Source organism: Lutjanus erythropterus, chromosome 2, assembly GCF_056507025.1.
Source record: "Lutjanus erythropterus isolate fLutEry1 chromosome 2, fLutEry1.hap2, whole genome shotgun sequence".
In the NCBI taxonomy this organism is placed as follows: Eukaryota; Metazoa; Chordata; class Actinopteri; order Lutjaniformes; family Lutjanidae; genus Lutjanus; species Lutjanus erythropterus.
In genome coordinates this window covers 14,761,404-14,782,327 of record NC_139318.1, presented here as the reverse complement: position 1 = coordinate 14,782,327, position 20,924 = coordinate 14,761,404, and the positions used below count along the sequence as shown (strand labels likewise).

The 20,924-nt window shown below is 41.0% G+C and overlaps 1 protein-coding gene across 1 annotated transcript in view; it reads right to left on the bottom strand.

Moving 5' to 3' along the window:
• The window catches only part of lrig1 (leucine-rich repeats and immunoglobulin-like domains 1), a 46,222-nt gene that overhangs the window by 15,069 nt on the left and 10,229 nt on the right, over positions 1–20,924 (bottom strand). The window contains exons 2-7 of the mRNA XM_084729310.1: positions 15,169–15,240; positions 13,590–13,664; positions 4,032–4,169; positions 3,375–3,518; positions 2,182–2,325; positions 1,496–1,639 (exon numbers count right to left, since the gene is read on the bottom strand). Coding sequence (XP_084585436.1) covers positions 1,496–1,639; positions 2,182–2,325; positions 3,375–3,518; positions 4,032–4,169; positions 13,590–13,664; positions 15,169–15,240 — 717 coding nt within the window. The remainder of the gene's footprint in view (positions 1–1,495; positions 1,640–2,181; positions 2,326–3,374; positions 3,519–4,031; positions 4,170–13,589; positions 13,665–15,168; positions 15,241–20,924) is intronic.

Genomic DNA, 20,924 nt, shown 5'->3' with positions numbered 1-20,924 from the left:
TGGTAACAATACGACTTGAGGAAATTAACTTGAGAAACAGGTGAAAATGAAGCCTCAACACTTGTTTCGATGACTTGTAAGAATGTTTTTCCTAGTATGCATATAATACCTCTTGATAAATCCTGATTATAAATCCAATAATGGTATCTTTCAAACAGTGGTCAAAGGCAGTATTGTGCATTATATTGCCCTCTCTGTGGCCCTCACTGTCTGTCTCTGTGGCCAGGCCTCAGGTTTGCTTGACCAGTCATGTGTGCAGAGATTCTCCCTGATGACCAGCTCAGCCTGGCCCATTGGGAATGCAATAACAGGCTCCTCATAAAAGACGAGTCACTCTTTTCTGTCAGTCATGGGGGTCATCATAACTCTAGATAATAATAATAAAAAAAAATCATATAACGGCCTACTGGTGCAGCGCCGGGAGGATGAGTCAGGGATGGTCATTCATTCATGCACAGAGCAAATCAATGTTAATGCCATCTACCTCTTTATCCCTTTTGACTGTTACACATAAACAAACAGAGGCGCCACAGATACCCAAGGCTACCTCGCAGTTAACAACGCCTCAGCTGAGCAAAGCACTTTACAGGAGCAATACGGCAGTCATGTCAACAGGATGAGAAAGACTCTCAGATAATAACTCCTCATTCAGTAGACAAAGGCTGCGAAGGTGATCCTTCAGTGTAATTACCACAACACAATCGGTGGAGGATTACACGCTGGTTTGCCAAACCCCTGCGCTTCAGAACTGAGCACAAAAACTCTTGTCGGAGGGCTTGAGTGCTGTTGAGCTCAGCTCTAATTATGGGATAAACAGGCTTATTCTGAGAATAGCGTAACGTATTGAGTGTTAAAGCACAATGTCATTTAACCCTTCAGAAGGTAGATGGATGATATGGGCCTTAGGCACCCAAGGACAGAGCAACTATCTATTCTGTAGTTGGTGTAAAACTTTTATTTATTTATTTATTTATTTTTTTTCTGTCTTCTATTATCATTATCAATCCAGGTTTACGAGTTTAAACCACTCTCTACTGGAAGGTTTCTGAGAGTTTGAATGTTCGGACAAGATTATAACATACCATTTTGATGGAATCATTTGGGAATTCAGCTTTTTCTTTCACAAAACTCAGTGGAACAACTACCTGACAATGTGAGAAGCTGAAACTGTATTAGAATTTTCAAAACCAACTTAAAAGATCTATTAAAAGCCTCTCAGCTGTGTACACACTTACCTCATATTCTATTTTATGGTCTTCATGACTTCATTTTACTTGTCAAACATACATTTGTGATGTGGTATTGTGTTATTTTTTGTATAACTTTTCATTGTGCCATTTCTTTGTTTCACCCTACCAAAGAACTACGACAAAAAATATCTTAAAGCTATAATCTGGTGCATTGCATCAAATGGTGAGATTTATGTTTTAAACTGGACACAGTCCCTTTTTTAACTAAAATAAATAAACAGGCTCATTTAAATGCTGGTACTCACAGTTCCCTCAGCTTTTGGCAGAACTTCCATCCATCAGCATTGATGCGGGCTATAGAGTTGTTACTCAGGAATAACTGCTGAAGGGAGGTCAGGCCGTACAAAGAACCACTGTTCACCTCTGTCAGGCTGTTGTAGTCCAGGTGACTGAAAGAGACAAGAATAAACAAAAAGGGTCTCATCAGGAAATAGAAAATTTAGGATGTGGACACTGGTTTACAGGCAACACTATGGTATGAGTTTAGGTGTATTTGTTGCACCCTGAACTTACTACATTTGCAACAGCGTTTCTGAAAAATTACAATGCAGTTTGTGGCCATTAGTGTGTAATTTTGCATGCAATTAGAGTAATGTGTAAAAATTGCAGGTTGACAAGAAAAGGTGCGATTGTCGTGATAGAGAGCAAGTTCCAGTAAGAACAAAAACATCTCATTCTTATAAGGTTTGGCAGATGAGGATTCCTGGAAGAGTCAGTAACTGGTGCAAATAGGATTAGTCTATATCAGGTAGTGCTTGCACCAGGATATGTGCTGTACTCAAATTCCATAAGTCAGATGGTATTTTCATCTATTAAGTATATATTTGTTGAATGATTCTGATGTAACTGTATAATGCTTGGCAAATTACTAATTTTATGTAAATGTAGTATATTCATGTATCACTGTTTCTTTTCTGTTTTTTAAACTTACAGGACTTTCATCTTGGCCAGGTCCCAGAAGGCCCCGTCAGTCAGTTTGCTGATGCTGTTCCTTTGCAGCTTGAGGACCTCGAGGTTGGACAGACCCTGGAAGGTCAGACCCTCCACCTGACGAATACGGTTCCTGTTCAGCTCACTGCAGGGTGGACAGACAAACAAAGACAAATGACAGTAAAATCAGTGAGGCACTTAATTATGCTCTAAACTCTGTCATATTCCCTACATTTTAAAGGAAGTTAACATTTTTTTCTTCTTTTGACTGAGGAATGTTTTGCCCTCATACTACATTAGCATCCATCAAACTGAAGTCAAAACCAAGAAATCCTGTAGTCTGCACGCTTCAGTTGAAGTTGGAGTATTTTGTAGTGAGCAAACCCCCAGCTTAACAGGCATTCCTCTGTGGTGTCCTTTCCTCCTATGGGACACGTTATAACACTATGAATTAACAGTGATACTCAGAGGAGGTATGGCAGAAGATTTTTAACACCACAGTGATTCTTTATTTTGCATATGAGGCCTGAGACGTCTCTGCGGGTTACTGTGAATCTGTATATCTGGCGTGTGTGAAGGCTGTAAAAGCCCTCAGGTTGGCAAAGATAAACATCCACACAGGTTCCTTTGTGTCTGATGTGCATCATCTCTACCGTGTGCAGATACAGTGTCACTGGGGCCACCTGGCCAACAAAAGGCACCTGGGGAAACTACAGGAGCCACAATGGGGGAGACTCCCATTATGCGAGTCCCCGTGCTCTCCGTAATGGAGGCGTTGAGCCACAAATGGGTCGACCTCACTGTTACGCTGGAGGGAAGTTTGACAAAGATAATGGATCACGGTGTGGGGAAAGAACTAACCACTTTGGGGATATGGAAGAAGGCAATAAATCACCGATAATACGGCTGCGGTGTTTACCTAGTCAGACCTTATCCACCCCGAGAGGTGTAGCTCACACTAATAGCGTTCCAAATGTTAAACACACAGACACTACAAACTCCTCCCCATTTAAAGTCTTAATTCTTTTCGATTCTGTAATGTCTCCAAAGGCTATAACGGGGAAACACATATTTTCTGACAGTTGTGTTTCAGCTGAAATTTAATATTGTTTTTGCAGGTCCTGACAGATGAAAGCACAACCTTGTCAGCACACTAACTATGTTGTTGAACTGATGAAGTCCAGTGGTACTCACAGCTGGGTGAGCCTCGGGAGCTGGAAGGCTCTCACGGGGATCTGGCTGATGCGGTTTCGGCTCAGCCTGAGGACCTGTAGAGTTGAGCCCAAATGGTCCAGAGCACCAAGCTCCAACACGCTGATCTTGTTGCTGCTCAGGTACCTGAACACAGAAGGAAGCACATTGTGACATGAGAGATATATTAGAAAAAACACGAACATGAGTTTATGAATGGTCCCATTTCTGTCTCAATTATTTTACATATTTCTTGTATGCTATAATCAATTTCCCTCCATATGTTTCCATTAATACAGTATGCAGCTTTAGTATAGCATTTGGGATCCAAATGTTGGGAATGTTGTGTGCTCTGTTTAATTTTATTTTTCTATCAATATTGACTGCTGTGAAACCCCACAGGAAACATTAAAGGAATAGCTCAGATTATTTAATGTGGGATTGTGTGAGATAGTTTGTGATTAGTCAGCATATTACCTACAGTAGCCAGTTGGCATGCCCCCAGTTTAAAGAAACAGAGGCGAGTACCAACACAAAAGCTCCAAACCACCCACATTAAATAATCCAACCTATCCCTTTAAAGTTTCATCTTATTTAAATGCCTAAATTTTAAAGATTGGTGTGTTACGTGCCACAGTAATACTATAAGACTGTACTTACAGGTCTCTGATTTGCAGGCCTGCAGGAAAGCAGTGCCCTCGGAGCTCGGTGATGTCATTATTGCTCAAATCCAGGGTTTCCACAGAAACCAGCTCTCTGGTCCGCCTGCCGTCTATAGAGCGGATCTTATTATGATGTCTGGAAAATAAAAAACACATATAAAAGACATTAGGTGTGGTCGAAAATCCCACTCACAGACCTAAAACTTTACCCCAGTGTCCATATCACTATCTCGGAAAATATGACCCTGCTTTACTTTAGTGTCCTTTTCCCCACCACCCAAGGAAGGCACTCCAAATCCCCCCTGCCTTCTCTAAACCTGCTCTCAGGCATAAAGAGAGCAGAGTACACAGAACAAAGTGGTCTTCATCCACCACAAAATGTGTACTTTAAGAGCTTCCAAACAGAGGCTGGCCTTCTTTAAACAATTCCAAGGACACCTGTGCTTCTCAACAGAGCTGAGATGCAAAATCTATTAGATAGATGGGGCCTCAGTGATCAACCACGGGCACTTGAAGGGGGATTTCAGAGTACTTCAGTGTGTGATGGAATGGAGAGATAGCTGTGTGATTCTCAAGAAGTTCTTGCCACTATCCTGTTTTAATCTATTAAGGATGAAGGAGGGGGACTACTGACTAGATAACACTGAAGAAAAACTTAAATCATCGTCATAAGATGCAACAAAGCAAACAATTAACACCTCACAGAAAAATCTGAAAACATGTCCTGCTAATGTACCCAAACCCAGAGAGGAGCAACTGCATGTGACCCTTTCAAGATCAAATTTTCCGAAGCTGACTGACAAATACAAAAATCCTACATTTAGGAATCTTCACACAAGAACTACAGATAAGGATGAAATTATTAGCTTCCTATGAAAATTTCATTTTTTTTAAAAGTATTTCCCAAGTGCTGTTAAACAGAGGAAGGGATTTTTAACACAGCTTTTCCAAACATCTTTGCTTTATTTTGGATGCTTAAATTATTTTACTTTGCACATTAGAAACAAAATTATTTCACTAAAACCAAAAACTACCAGGGTCAAAATTATTAGCCCCCCTGATACTAATAGTCAATTGTGTATCCTTTTTGTTGGATAACAGCCTGCAGTCATTTCTTGTAGTTATCAACAAGTCTCAGACACGTCTCCTGAGGAATCCCAGCCCATTCTTCTTTGGTGAATCTCTCAAGCTCCTCCAGATTTGATGGTCTTCTGACATGGACCTTGGTCTTCAGTTCACCCCACAGATTTTCAATGGGATTCAAGTCTGGGCTTCATGCAGACCAGTCAGTAAAGTTCACTTTGGTCTTCTGAAGGTAATTGTTCACCCGGAGTGACGTATTCTTTGGGTTGTTGTTGTGTTGAAGTGACGACCCAGACCCAGTTTTGCTGCTGACTGCTTGAGGTTTTCTTTCAAAATCTTCACATATCCTTCTTTCTTCATGATTCCTTCCACCTTGATGAGATTCCCAGTTCCAGACACACTGAAGCATCTCCACAGCATAATACTCCCACCACCATGTTTCACTGTGTGGACGGTGTTCTTTGGGTTATACGCCTCTCCCTTCTTTCTCCAAACATAAGCAACATCTCTATGACCAAAGAGCTCTAGTTCCATCTCATCTGACCAAAGGACACACTTGCAAATGAGATGCGTAATCTTTCTCCAGGTTGTCCTGAAGCACACTTCAGTCTGGCTTGAAGGTGTCTCTTCTGCAGAAGTGGAGCTTTTCTTGTAGTCCATTCCTGTGCAGGGCTCTAGTGATTGTCTTCTTTGAGACTACCATTCTTGACTTGGCTAAGTCATTCACTAGTGTCTTGGCAGTTGTTCGGGAGTCTTAAGACACATCTCACACTAGTTTTCTTCCCAGAGTCTTTAAAATCTTTCACTTCCTATCTCTGCCAGGCTTGTTCTGTATTGTGTGGCTCTCTTTGAATTTCTTGATGATGCTTCTTACTTAACTTGATTTTACAAGCTTTGAGCATTACAAAGTTAAAGCACATCATTATACAACAGTGCTTTGCGCTATGGCTCAATAAAAAGGTCAGTTCTTAAGGGGGCTAATAATATTGACCCTGGTAATTTTTGTTTTTTCTGAAATAATTCTGTTATTGTGTTCAAATAGAAATATTTTATGCTTTCCAAAGAAAACTAGCATGTTTAGAAATGCTATGTTGAAAATTCCTTGCTCTGTTAAAAAGAAAATTCTATTTAAAAACTTTAAATTTCATAGGGAAGGTAATAATTTTGTCCTCAACTGTAGTCAGCCTGGGCAAGCCAGTCACCTGACAGAAGACGAGACAGATTTTTGTTTTTATAGTCTTCTTGTTAAGGGGTCTCCTGTCGTCCTCAACATTTGTAGTAGGTTGTTTGTGGGGACTAGGACTCAATTCCACACAGAGAAAAAGAGAAAGTAAAAAAAGTAAAGGACCCTGTCCTAGTAATTCCCCTACAGTCTGGAGGAAAAGATGATTGTGAAAACAATGCTTGACACACAGAGTGATTAACCCTCACACAAACATAAAATCACATGTCAAAAAAGGCCACAGGGCACACCAGAAACCCAACCACAGCTCTACTCTACTGCAAACATACAGTACATATATGATATGCAAAACAGGCAGACACAGAACAGAAAGACATCCGTCTTGGTACATCAGTGGTCTATGTGTGCGTGTGTGTCACTATAAGTGAGTGTGTCAGGAGTGTGATGGCCAGTGTTATCTGAGCATACATGAAAGACCTCGCTGGGTGACACATTTGACACATGCCTAAGTGCTAACTAGGGACAGGAATTTCATTTAGAATCACTTTCATTTAACCGACTGGTCTAAAAAAAAGGAGTTAAAAGGAAAGACAGACATACAATTAAGTATCTATAGTTGGTAATTTATTAATAATAAAAGTCCTCAGAAAGTGGGTACACACAGATAACACCAGCTGAACTGCTATAGCCTTGTGTACTGGTGGTTTTTCCTTTCACCATCCAAGTGAAAGCTACATTACAGAGTTTGTTTCCATGGTGTTCTTTATTTTTTGAGCAAATTGTACTTGAGGCACCAATTTTAGTTTAAACAACTCAAGTTTAATACTTAGAACTCATATGCATTAACTGTACATTGCTAACCCATTGCAAATCCCCACCCCAGGTGCTAACGGCACTTTTCCTTAGACTACAGCTAATGTTATTAACCCATCTATCCTCTCTTACTCTCTCTCTTTTGTACCGCTTTCATATCAGAGACATGCATATGACACAGGTCTACCGAACACGTGGTCTACCTGGGTTGGATATGACACTATGGTTGCACAGACTATTTCTATAAACCTCACATATAACCCAGAGAATTACATCAGATAATTACCAAATAAAAGTCAGATTTCAGGTTCAGCTCTCCATGTTCATCCATGCACAGACTCCGTCTCTCTTACTTACAGCCTAACCCTGGCCTGGTGGAGGGCCATCATGAAGAAATGTCATCTGATTTCACAGGGGCTGACCCACACAGATTGACAGCCTACTCTGTGCCAGTCTGAACGGGGTATTTTATTCTCTCTTTCACACCAGGGATCTGCGTTTAAGCCCCATTCTCCAACATCGAGCTGACCCGCTTGGGATCCGATTAGCCAACATCTGATGACCCACATGGATTTCCCCATGCCAATCCATTTACACAAGATGCAGGCAAAAGACATTTCAGACAGTGCATAACGTCATTGTCTTCTCAAAGGGTGAGCTGTTAATCGGTTTGCAGAGTGCAGACTTCAACTAAATCTTTTATCTCAAGATCAATTCACTTGACCCTGGAGAGTCTGACAGCATTAGAAAAAACCTGAAACACTCTTTGTGCTTCCTTCCTAATCAAAGCTCAGCACTGTTGTTCTGAGTTAACTTCCTGGGATGGTGTGAGTGTGTGTGAGTGTGTGTGTGTGTTTGTGTATATAAGTGTGTTTGACAGAAAGAGCAAGAGAGAGAGCAGGTGTTCCACCAGTCAAACTCGTCAAAACAAGGTCAGCCCCTCCTTCCTCTCTTGCCTTCAGCCAGCAGATGGACGGACGGACACACACACACACACACACATTTATTGGTGTCTGTGAACGGAGGAGGAGTCACACCACAGTGGCCCACCTGAATAAACAGTGGCAGAAATGGTTAAGGATGAGCCATGCAAGCATGCCTGGGCAAACACACACACACACACACACACACACACCCATACACACACACACATACACACATACAAATAATAAACACACACATGGGACAGAGCAACAGAAAGTGGCTACAGTGAGCCTGAGCGAAAAGGACAGGGGGAAGGAATGGGGGAGGGTAAAGAGAGTGAGGGAAGAGAATGAAGGGGTGAGGAAGGGTCAACAGCTGGTGACCTTTGCTGGGAAAAACAGATCAGACTCAAACTGGTGGGAGAGGTTGACCTCTCTCACTCGTTCTCCTTCCACCACTCCAACCAAATTCCCTCTCCTCTCTCCCCCCTCTAACCTCCCCCTCCGTCTCCCTCCCACAGTCAGGGCCCAGCTGCGTGTGAGAGACAGATAAAGCCCCGGCGCTCAGCGTGTTTGAAGTCCACACATACAATAGTAGCGTTTATAAAAACTGATTATCATATGGCTGGGGACATTTCTGATAAAGAGGAGCTGGGCTCATTCTTGTTCCCTTTGATGTCTGGGGGTCTTATTTGCCTTGATTCCACTTAATTCCAAATCTCATTACCCTGCCCCATTGACCATCTGATTATTGTGAGCCTGGCTCATTTTGACACTTCTTTTGATGTATAGAAAAGTGCAGCAGTGGTTTACATTAGCATCCCCATTCTCCCATTTCCAGTGTCATCTTTGGGGGCGACTGTTCAGCCCATCCTTTCCCGTTTGAAGCTAGCGGTCAGGACAAAAGGAGAATTATTTCAAAATCAGATCATCCAGCAGGCCATATGATTTCTATCCTGAGCTGCTTTAAAGGCCCGCTTTGATGTTCACTGGCCAGGCGATGACCACAATGAGAATTTGTGCTTCTATTTCGGCTGTCACTTTGACAATGTGTTTTTAAAACTTTGTGTTGCTTCTTTTTTTTTGACATCCTGCTGTGGCATTCTGGGTCTGCAGGGTGCCAGTGGGCTCGCGAAGTGCATTGTGGGACCGTGAAAGCCTAGCAGGTGGTCTTTGGGTAGTTCATCAGGACATGCTAGTAGAGATGTTCTGATACCATTTTGTACTTCCTGATACTAATTCCCATATCTTAACTTTGTATATCAGCCAATACCAAGGCAAGTACCAATCCCATACCAGTGCATAAAAATATTATATTGTTATTATTATCTATTTATTTATTGTTTAATAGCTGTATTCTACAAACCCTGTATGGATATGACATAATTGCTATCATTATTGTATGGCCTGGCTCAGGTTAAACCTTTTGTAAACCTGGAATGAATGCCAAAGAATGACTTTGCCATACGGGCAAAACCCTGCTGTACAGTTTTACTGCTGTACAGTGTTTTGCCAGGAGTATTAATAACAGTGTTAATAAATTACGTTATATCCAATCAGTACAGAGACATGCATTCTTGCCAATGGCAGCATTTTAGGCAGCATCTGACACATTGTCTGATACTGGTATTGGTAAAACCCTAGCTTCTAGATGATCAGCTGACTTTTGTTTTAAAATTTAAGACAGAATATGGATATGATGCTCTGTTGTGATTGATTGATGGACATGTAGTCAACTGATTGTGATTTGCCCAAGTTGTAACTGTTGCAATACAACTATACAGTCAGGCTTAGGCTCAGGCTTAGAAAGAAAGAAAGAAAGAAAGAAAGAAAGAAAGAAAGAAAGAAAGAAAGAAAGAAAGAAAGAAAGAACACCTCTCAGCCAAGCAAGAGATTAAGAAGAAAAAAGAACCGAGAAAATCCAGCCCACTCACCTACCCCTTCTTTGTCCACCTACTCATAAATGTTTTATTTTAGACAGGCCTATATGATTACTTTTCTTCTTTAGAATTTTGTATACTGTCACTCGCAGGAAATAAGTCATCAAGTTCCTTGTAACTTGTCTGTGACTTTCAAAGATTCTGACTCAGATATCTCTGAATACCCGTGTGCTGATAAGATTACACAGTCTGATTATCTTGGCAAACGTTTATCAGCAATCTTGACAGTTGCTGGATTAAGATGAAAATCTCCAAGCAGTATTAAAAAAAGATTTGTTTATATGCCATCTCTAATGAAACCATGTAAAAATGTCTTAAAAACAAAAAAAAGTTCTTCTGCTGCCCGTTGTTGTGTTTCTGTTGACAAAATATTGTCAAGTCCACCTCCAGATATGAGTAACTACTGGCCTTCTGCTTTATGTACTCTGGAGCCATATTAGGATAATGGCAGAAATTAAAACTAAAAATATACTATTAATGTCCTTTCTCTAGTTGCTAATTTGCCCCACACCGCAGATATTTAAACTTAACTGAACAATTAGAAAGCCAAAAAACCCGGAAACTTGCTGTTTCCTTAAGCTATTTAATGTGTGTCATTCTACAAACATGATTCACTTTAATTTCCATCAGACAGAGAGCAAACCTCGTCAGCAACTGTCAAACTGCTACACTTCAAGACTCAGAGACAGTCAGACAGTAACAGCCACATACGATGGGCCCTTTTGGAGAATTCAGTGTTGGACGGGGGGCTGAAAGGAGATTCTCAGACCATTTGCTTGTGTGTATTTGTGAGAGTGTGTGTGTGTGTGTGTGTGTGTGTGTGTGTGTGTGTGTGTGTGTGTGTGTGTATGTGTGTGTGACCCACTGTCTCACACAAACTTGTAGTCAGACGACATTCCAGACTATCTCAACCAATGGCACAGGAACACTGCCCTGCAGTCTGTGCTGCTGCCTCTGCCAGGGCACACACACAGACACTCTCACACTCCACCAGGCTTGGTGCTGGTTGGCAGGAGAGACGTGGTGCACTGGATTTACTTTTGGGAATAACCCCGAGCATGAGCTCACCTTTCGCTTCCCCTTTTTCCCCTCCTTTGCCTCTCTGTACTGTCCTGCTGCCTCCTCCGCTACTTCTCCTTAACCATTCCTCTTTCAACATGAGGTGATGTCACCCTGATATGACACTATTCACATCCCCCGTCCCGTCCGCCCTCACTATTTTCTCATCCTTCCTCCCCTTCTCACTGTCACCCATTTTACTGTAAGCCATGTGACTGACAGCTGCAGCTGCAAGTGCTTCAGCAGGCCTTCGCTTCAGCTGTGTGGCTTTGTAAAGATCCGTCCCTCCCTCCAGCCTCCACTCCCATCAGGCCTACAGGCCTTCCCCCTAGCAACAGGCTTCAAGTCAAGCCAAAAAAAGACACCCCGATCATTTGGAGGGGCTGCAACTCTGCATAGTTTGTGCAAGTAAAGGTGAACTTGCTCCAATCTGTTTTGAATCAAAAACAGAGTGAACAGGGGTTTGTGCTAAACTGAAAACACACACAATTACAGCTCAAACTCCTTGGAAACATGACAGATTTTACAGACAGATAACCGAGTTCACTCATCTTTACTGTTAATAGCTTCCAGAAATGTTCTGACCACATTAATGCATCATGATAAATTCTGAGCAGCAGGCGGATGACACACAGGGAGAGGCGAAGGTGTGACTCCCACAAAGCTCACCACCAACAATGATACACTGGTGACCAATAATACAGGAACCTGCAGCTGCGTACTTTACTACCAGTCAGTCAGCCAGCATGCTAGCAAGGTGTGAAAGAACATAATATAATGGTAAGCACTGGACTAGCTTAGGGGGGATTTAACTTTCTTGTTTCAGGTTGAGTGAGGTGTAAGAATGTTCCCCCATCACACAAGGGGAAAAAACTATGGCACGCTGGAAAACAACAGTCCACCCAACAGATGATATGGGTGGAACGCTGTCACAATTTGACTTATCCCTGTGTGTGTGTTTGTGTAGAATCGGAAAACACACCAAGAAGCACTGCCAATTATCTTGTTTGTTTTTTTAAATGTAATAAACTTTCTATCAGCTTCAGCTTTTTGATTTTTATCTTATTTTTATCTTAATGTTGCTTATTTTGATCTAGCTTAAAGCTTTTAATTGGACTGCATGCTTGAGCATCATAGTAACAGAAAAAAATGTTGGCATGAGATAACATTAAAGACCTAAGAAAAAGTGTTGAAGCATAAATGAGGCTTGGTGCGAATAAGTATGGTGTTAACCATTTGTTTATTTAAAGGTTCAGTAAATGATTCTGGTGAAAGAGAGTTCATTGTTGAATCTCATTCCCAGGTTGCCAAATACAGTACTGACTTTGGGAACGAGACTCAACAATTGGGAAAAGTCTCGGTCACTGATTCTCAGTGCTGATTCTTTCAGTTGTGTGAAATATGAAATTACCACAGATAAATGTTATCAGCGGGAACACTCAGCTAAGATGAACATTAGCTAGATAACTGTAACAACGGGGCTATCTTTTCTCGTTTCTTGAATATTTTGTGGTTGACTTAGGCTACTTTACTATAACTATAGAGAGTATCCTGACCATGTATAGCATTTCTGCTATTCATCTGCAAGCAGAATAGGTTAACTGAAAATAATGCTAGACTCACAATTTAACAAAAGTGGTCACATTTCTACTGTACCAGCCACAAAATATAACATCAAAAATAAAATTATATTAAGAAAAAACTCCCCCTTCTTCCTTTAACTAGTTAACCTACTACTCAATGTAACTTTGCCTGGGAAAATGTTAACACAGGCTGGTGTCCCCTAATTTCACAGAGAATCTGACCCAGTGGAAGGCATAAAGAAACCACAGAAATAGCCAATCTTCTTGCAGATAGTCTTGTTTGCTAATGTAGGTCATATAGAGACATCAGTATTAAACTGAGAATTTCCATAACCAGTTAAATACTCCTTCAACATGGTACATTTATGTGCATTTTCCCAAAATGTTGCTTCCTAAACTGCAACTTGGATAAAGTTATCAGCCTTTCACTTTCTTGTGTCAACAGTTAGAAAATGAGATTGTTGATGGAGAACTGAGATCACGTTTGTGACATACACAAATGTGCACACACCCTTCCCAAATAGGGCAGTAAATCTCTAGCGAGATGCCAGCGCAGGCAGTCCCCACAGGCACAGTTTCACAACTGGGAGCAACCAAGTTGGAACTATATACGAGCTGACTCTCAAGGCAGTCAGCACTGCTCACTGTAGACTAGAGCACATGGGCAGATAATGAGACTAGTCAGTTACGTGACCACATACTAATTGCTCAAGACAGAGCTCCATATTTATGCCAGCACAGCTCAAGCGCAGAGGGGTGTTTTGATTTAGTTTAATGTAATAGAGTCACATTCATCACTAACTTCATATTAATGCAGTATTGCTTCTCAGATGTAAAGGCATATGGATCCCGTGAAGACGTCAAGAGACTATTTCAAGAGCATTTCAAAGAGGCCCCTGACCTAAGAATACAGTAACAGAGAGCCAAGATAATTCTGGTACCATGTTAAGCAGTAAATAGGAGGGTACTCACAGGTAGACAGATACAATCTTGGAAGCAGCTTGTCCTAAATCTGGTATGGAGGTCAGTTCATTGTGATCCAGCCGCCTGAAAATGGCAAACACACATAGAAGTGGGTTAGAGAACAAGAAAAACAAAGAAATGCACAAGAATGATATGTTGTCATGAGGTTAGAAGACCTAACAGAGATTTTCACAAGTAGTAGACACAAAAATTAGGAGCACAGGAAAGAATTTTTGTACCCTTACTAGTAAAGTAAATGAAAATATTTTTTTTAATTTTAAATGTCAAATTTAGGCACAAAAATAGAGGTTGTGTCAAACTAAAGCTACAATTTTCGTAAAGTTCTGCTTGTAATTTCAAGACAAAATGTACATGCTGGCTGAGATGCCAGAGTGTTGTTGGGGTTTTTACGCGCGCTCCATCACATGAGGCTAAATTCGATCAAATCCTCGCGTAAATCAAAAGATTTCAACCGCTACTTGTCACGTCTGCCGCAGAGCAAGTAGCAAGTCATCCTTTTAAAAACCAAAAATAACATGGGAGTAAAACAGATGTCGAAGAGCGTATGACTGGCCGGCCGGCCTGCCAAAGATGTCACCAGTGTGTGTATCATCAGTTAGCTTGTGTATGTGTGTGTGTGTGCCTTGTGTACTGGCGCTGAGTGACACAGAGCCAAGCCCTCTCCTCACCATATAAAATATTTACAAGGCCAGCGTTGGCCACAGTATCAGGTGGTGGAGGGGAGGCTTAATATAGAAAACCACCACTTTATTCTCAATTGGACTTAGTTCAAGGCAACACATACGATGATGCTACTAGGAAGTAGGGTGGCATCCGAGGACATTAGTCAGAATTAAGTCATTGATAAAAATGAATCACAACTGACACTCGCAGATTACATTTTTACAAAACTATGCTATGTTTAGAGTTAAAAGGGATAGTTCGGATTTGAGGTACTTATCAATAGTCGGTGTACTGCCTACAGCAGATGACAGCCGGTGTATTACTCTCTCCACCCCGAACTCCACAGGCAAAATCTGTCATTTTACCTCACAGAACATGGGAGTTCCTTGTGTACCACTACCTTGATCAGTTAGTTTGTTTGTGTTATTGTGTGACTTGGGTGAATCCAAACTTTTTAACTTTTTAAAACACCAAACAAACTAACCAATTAAGGCAGCAGTAGTCCAGCAACTCCTGTGTTCTGTGACATAAAATTACTGCTTTAACCTATGCAGTTTCATTGGTTGGGAGAGTGATATTTGGCTTATTTAACGGTGGCTTTCCCTCAAAAAAGACTGTGTAACGGTAAGGCAAAGCAGTAAAACATTCTAAATAGCATACACTTTTTTAGGTGGATAAAATACCGTTTGTTGCTGACCTTGTCCACAGCACTTCACTGCTTCGCTTCTGTGTTGTCTACTTCTCTAAGCTGGGGGCATGGCGCCCACCCTTTACTGTAGGTAATACACTAACTATCAAAAAGTACCTCATACAACCCATTTTCAAATAATCCGAACCGTCCCTTTAAAGAAAACAGGCTAACATAGTCAAACATATGTCCATTAGAAAGTATTGTTGTACTTACAGCTCTCTCAAGTTGGGAAGATTTTCAAAAGCTTCAGCATTGATGGCGGTCAGCTTGTTGTGGCCAAGATTTCTGTAAAAAAAAAAAAAAAAGAAAAAGAAAAAAAAGAAGATGTAAATTAAAAAGTAATAAACTCCTTATATGCCTAATAGCAGATGGGGAGACCGATTAACAATCTAAATATCAGCAGCGCGACAATATTATTTTTCAAAACTTTTATTGTATTTGTCATAGCCATTGTTCAGTGGTTCAAATAAGGATCCTGATCAATAACAACAATTATCTCTCCCATTTGACAAACAGCCTCATCCGTCCACATTAAGTATGCCTGAAAACACTGCAGTACATCCATTCAGCCGGCCTTCAAGGAGGGCTCGATCAATACTATCGATACAGAGTGCCTCTCTCTCCTGGCTCACTTTCCAAACATAACCCACAGCCTATTCATCTGCAGCAGTCAATTTGCACTTTAGGCTAACAGTGTATTTAATAGCTGGCACTTGACTTGTACGGAGGCTTATTAGAGTGATTTGTCCAGTGATATAGCGTTACCACTGTCAGCGAGCGAGTGAGAATGAGGTGTGTGTGCGTACACCTAACACACACATCTGCATTTCAGATTGAGCTTCCCACGCCATATGAATCAAATTTATTTCACGCATAAACAAGTGCTATCTCTGTCTCTCTCACACTCTCTCACACACACACACACACACACACACACACACACACACACACACACCTCCTGCCGGGCTGGCATGCAGCCTGCCTGTTGGCAGAGAGGAGGCTGCAGTGAGAGTGCTGTTTGTGTTTGTGTGGTGGGGTTAGGCTGGGCGAGACAAAGGGAGCCCACAGCTCCGAGCCGCCTGCCTCCCGCCCCTCCATCCCTCTGTCCAGACGTGAGAGACGGCCCAGGAATGTTTCACAGGCCTGCCGAGAGATGGCCGCTTGTTCCCAGAGACAGGGGACACTTTTTACCTGATGCTACACATTCCTCATCCTCCTGCCCCACTGTGGCCTTAAAAGACCGCTGTTGTGGGGTGTGGGGTGGGGGAGAAGGGGGTTTAGGGCCTGAACTCTGTGATTGAAGCTGTAGGGCTATTTCATGTCAATGACTCTTTATTTTATAGCTGCAACTGACAATTACTTTCCTTACTGATTAATTTGTGAGTTGTTTTATTGATTAACAGATCAGTTGTTTGGTCCAGAAAACAGCAAAAAATGGTGATCACTGTTTTCAAAAGCCCAAAACTACGTATTCAAATATCTTGTCTTGTCCACAACCCAAAGATATTCAATTTACTGTCACAGAGGACCAAAGAAAACAGAAAATATTCAAATTTTAGAAGCTGGAACAAGAAACTTTGGATATTTATTAATTAAATGCATATCAAAATAGTTGGAAATTAATTTAAAGGAGAAATCTGCAATTTATGTATAATTACCATAATATTGTCATCAGAGATTAAGAAAACATGCTAAATTGAAATACTTGCTTCTCTGACACCACAGTTGCCATCTCCATTGAAATCTCTATTCCTAATCAGAATAACTGTTTTAATGTCCACCTTTCATATTATTTTTAGAGTTAAAATTAATGCTGACTGTTTGCTTTAATAGTTAGTGTCTGTTTATGAGTTTCTATTCTTGTGGCAATCTTGTAGTCTTGAGCAATATATTAATGGAGTCTGGCAGGCGGTGAGACAGGCAGTCACTGAACTCCAACTCCAGAGAGTGTATTTTCAGAGCAGTGGGCTTTTGTTTTCAGGATAACAGACTTAACTTTACATTGACAGACAGCTGACAGTTATAACCAGCTGATCAACTTAGGGGGTAGGACTCATCCTCGCTTTGCTATTGTCAATTTACAATGTTGAGCTCATCTTTCACTCCTGCAGTGTACCGGCAGCCTGCATGAGGTTCTCTGTGTCTGGGGAAGAGGGACTAGGGGAAGGAACTCACTTCAACCATAGACTGTATACTGAATAGAGGTTAAATCTATCTAATACACCATCTATGGTTCCAACTTGCTATTTGGACTACAGTACTCACTTTATGATGAGCAATTGCTTCATAATGCTCTTTTAATAACTGGCAACTGAGCAATTCATCATTGCAGCTCTACTTTATTTTAGAGAAAGTAAGAATGAATATTAATTAGGCTAATGTTAGGAGGCTGGGTCAACACCACAGCAAGAGACATATCATACACACACTGCTTTTAATGCTACTTATACACATCAATCTTAATCTCTGTCTAACTTGACAGATTTCCCTTTCTTGTCTTCTGTGCTTGATTGCAGATAATGACAGCTTCCCTCCCCAAAGCTTTCTCCCTGCATGAGTGTGTGACGAGATAATAGCAGAGCATGTGTCTGCCCTCCAGGCGCAGGTCTGTCTGACAGGGAGGTGTGCATGTGTGTCTGTGTTATGACCATTTACTGGGGCACCTCCCATTGTGGCCCAGATCACTAAATTGTCGTCCCCTGCAACAGGAGGCAATTACCTCGTTATAGTTGAAGCTAAGTGAAAAATCGCAAGGCTTTCCTATGGGCCGCCTCTGCCTGGAGGTACGTATATTGAACCAACACACACAGCTCAGAGAAGATGAACTTGGGACAGTGCTGTTGTCTGGAAGAGTAATCACTAGTTTTTATCAACCTGCAAAAGACATGTCAAGGAATTTCACTGGTGAACCTTGCATTCCAAGCAAATTAAGATTTATCCAGGAAGAACTTTTTTAGCATTTAAAAGGTGGAGGAAATTGGCTATCCACATATTCATAAGCAGGAAAGTCAAAGCTTAAAATAAAGAACAGGGCAAAACAGAACAAAGGGACGACTAACAAAAAAAGCAAGTCACGTTTGAGAGCCAAACCTGCCATACTGGTGCTAAAGGCCACAGCAACAAACAAAACTGGTCCTTTGTGCGTGTACACAAGCATGCATGTGCCTCCTTCTCAGTCACCTATGGTATTTACACAACTGAGTCTTTTTCTCTCCATCTCATTCAGCCAGATTTATTTTCTTCCCTATCAGATTAGATAAGTTTCAAAGCGTTTTAACACCTACTGTATAAGGCGATGGTGATAACGCCGCTTTCCCTCCCTCTCCCAATCCCTTCCCCCCTCTCTCTCGCCTGTGGAGGGAGGGGTTGGCAGGGAGGGGGGAACTCCAGTGCTAAGCGTGGTTAATGCTTTCCAGAAAGTGACCTTACAATCATGCTGTTTCTGGAAGAGTTTGGCGAGCAGCAATCAGAAGCCTAAAAGTCATTAGAGTTTTTGACTTTGAGAAATGCAGACACCAAGCCCAGCAGAAATAAACATACTGAGGAGAATGAGATCAGTCCAAAATAACCTGTTGAGCTCCACACTAGCTGCAGAAAACAAACCAGTGATGGCACAGCAGTTTACATTAACCTACATCATATAACTCAACAAACCAGAAAAGGATGTATGGCCAGGATGGGAACAGTCACTGTGATTAACCATGGCAAACACTACAAAGCAGTTCACCTTAATGCTTCAAACACAGCATTCCATTGTGTGGTACAACTAGTTTATACAAATGGGCAAGACTGTTTGACATTAGTCAGCGGGATCAAAATCAAAAGCACTCTCTGCCAGGTACCTAACAAAAGAAAGTGTGTGATAATTTAAGGCTGCATGTTGAGCCAAATACTAATTTTCCCATTGGATTCAAGGTGCTCTAACTGGTGCACTGCATCACACATAGCTATTCAAAACTTTATTAAATTCATGGTTCAAAAAGGCCATTTGATAGGAATATTAAAACTGATGATCATTATTACTCTTGCACTCCCAGTTAATTTAAAAGTATAATTTAAATGTAACTAATCACTTCACTGACGTATCAAACAATTACAACTAATATTATGTGTTTAAAATGACAATATCTGTTCATTACAGTATCTGAAGTACAAAAGCTATAACAAAAATTAAATGCAAAAATTAATAATTAAAGTGCTCATGTAAGACCTTACCTCACTTCAGTCTTAATTATCTTGCCTGCAATTTAGCTTGCAGCATAGCAAAACCAGACAATGTTCTGTGACATTGTGATTACTTTTTTCCCCTGTCTTTGCCACGGTATCGAATAAGGCTATGTATCGGCGAGAATCTTGCAAGATGATATGTATCACAATACAGCGGTTACGATTCAATATATTATGATATATTGTGATTCTGTAAGCAAGGTGATATAGCCTACTGCTATTGTCTTTATCTGATTTTAGGAAAACTGTCACAGTATAAAGAACACACCATCATAAACATTAAAATCTGAGTTAAAAAGTTTTTATGCATTCAGTATAGTGAAGATAGATAACAACACTTCTATCTAGCAATGCGGGGTTTGAACACACTACTGCCACAAATCTTTGCATGTATCACAATATCATGACAGTGTTTTTGAGAATCAATCACAAAATCACAAAGCCACTGAAACATGCTATAATTATTCTTGTAGCCCACTTCAGCCTTCATTCAAAGATCCTCTTAAGTTGTCATACTCTAGCTACAAGCTAAAAGTGATTAATATATAAGACAAATATTCCATGTAGGAAAGATTAATAACAGGCCATATTTAATGTTTAGAATCTATTCTAAACTGCACAAGCCAGCATTTCAAGTGTGTCCTAGCAGTCTGCTAGCCATCAGTGAGAACAAATGTCAGCATAACCTCTTTTCTGTCAGCAGTACTGGAGAGACGAAGCAAGAGGGCAGCTGGAAAGAAAGAGGGCTGGTCTGGTATGAAGAGGTGCAGATACACTCCCACCTTCCAACCCCACCCAGCTGCCACAACCCAAACACCTCCCCACACAATACCAACAATGGGCTTCATGCAAGAACATTTTCGTATTCTTATCTTAAATTTCTCTTACTTTTTTTTCATGCAAAGGAGGATATGAGCACGCCATATCAGATTCAACCAATACTCATAACTTCAGATGACTGCGTAAATGATCCACCTGTGTGTGTATTTGAGTGCATGTGCATGAGACTTGTAAATTAGCAACACCATAATGTGTGCAGCAAAAAGACAAATGGTAACGTCAGAAACAAACAAATAATTAACCACCTGTTGCCCTGAAGCAGTGTCACAATAAGTCATCTATCAAGTATAAAAAAACTAGTTGCTAGTTGTAACTTTTCAGACTTTAGATACTTTGCTTCTTGTTTTTGTTTTTTTTAATAAATGGTACTTGAAACTCTTGTAACTTGTTCAGGGCATTTCTATATCTGTATTTCTTACTTTTACAGCCTTACAAAAACAAGTGCTAGATCAGCTGATGATCAGCCAACTCCTAGAAGGATACATGAGCAATCCAAAGCATCAGCTTTAATCTGAGCCTGCCTGAAAAAGAAGTCTTCAAAAGACAACGTGATAAACTCATAAAAGGCCTGTCTGACTAAGCAAACTGTCTAAGGAAGAAAAATAGGGCTCAGCGCCTGCAGTAGACCGTCATTGCTGGACCGTGTAGCTGATCTGACATATAAAACTCATTAAAAGGCTTTAAAAAATAGCTGTGTTATGGGTGCTGTGGGAGTAGAGGAGAGCTGGGAGTACAGGAGTGATGTCATAGCATATGACACTATGCTTGTAAGTCAGCACACAGTCTGTGTGTGGGAGAAGAGGAGATATGGGGAGGGAGGAAGAGAGCAGGGACTTACACATACAGAGATACATCATCATTATCTTTCCCATTTCTATCACAGATAAATGCAGCGTGAACTT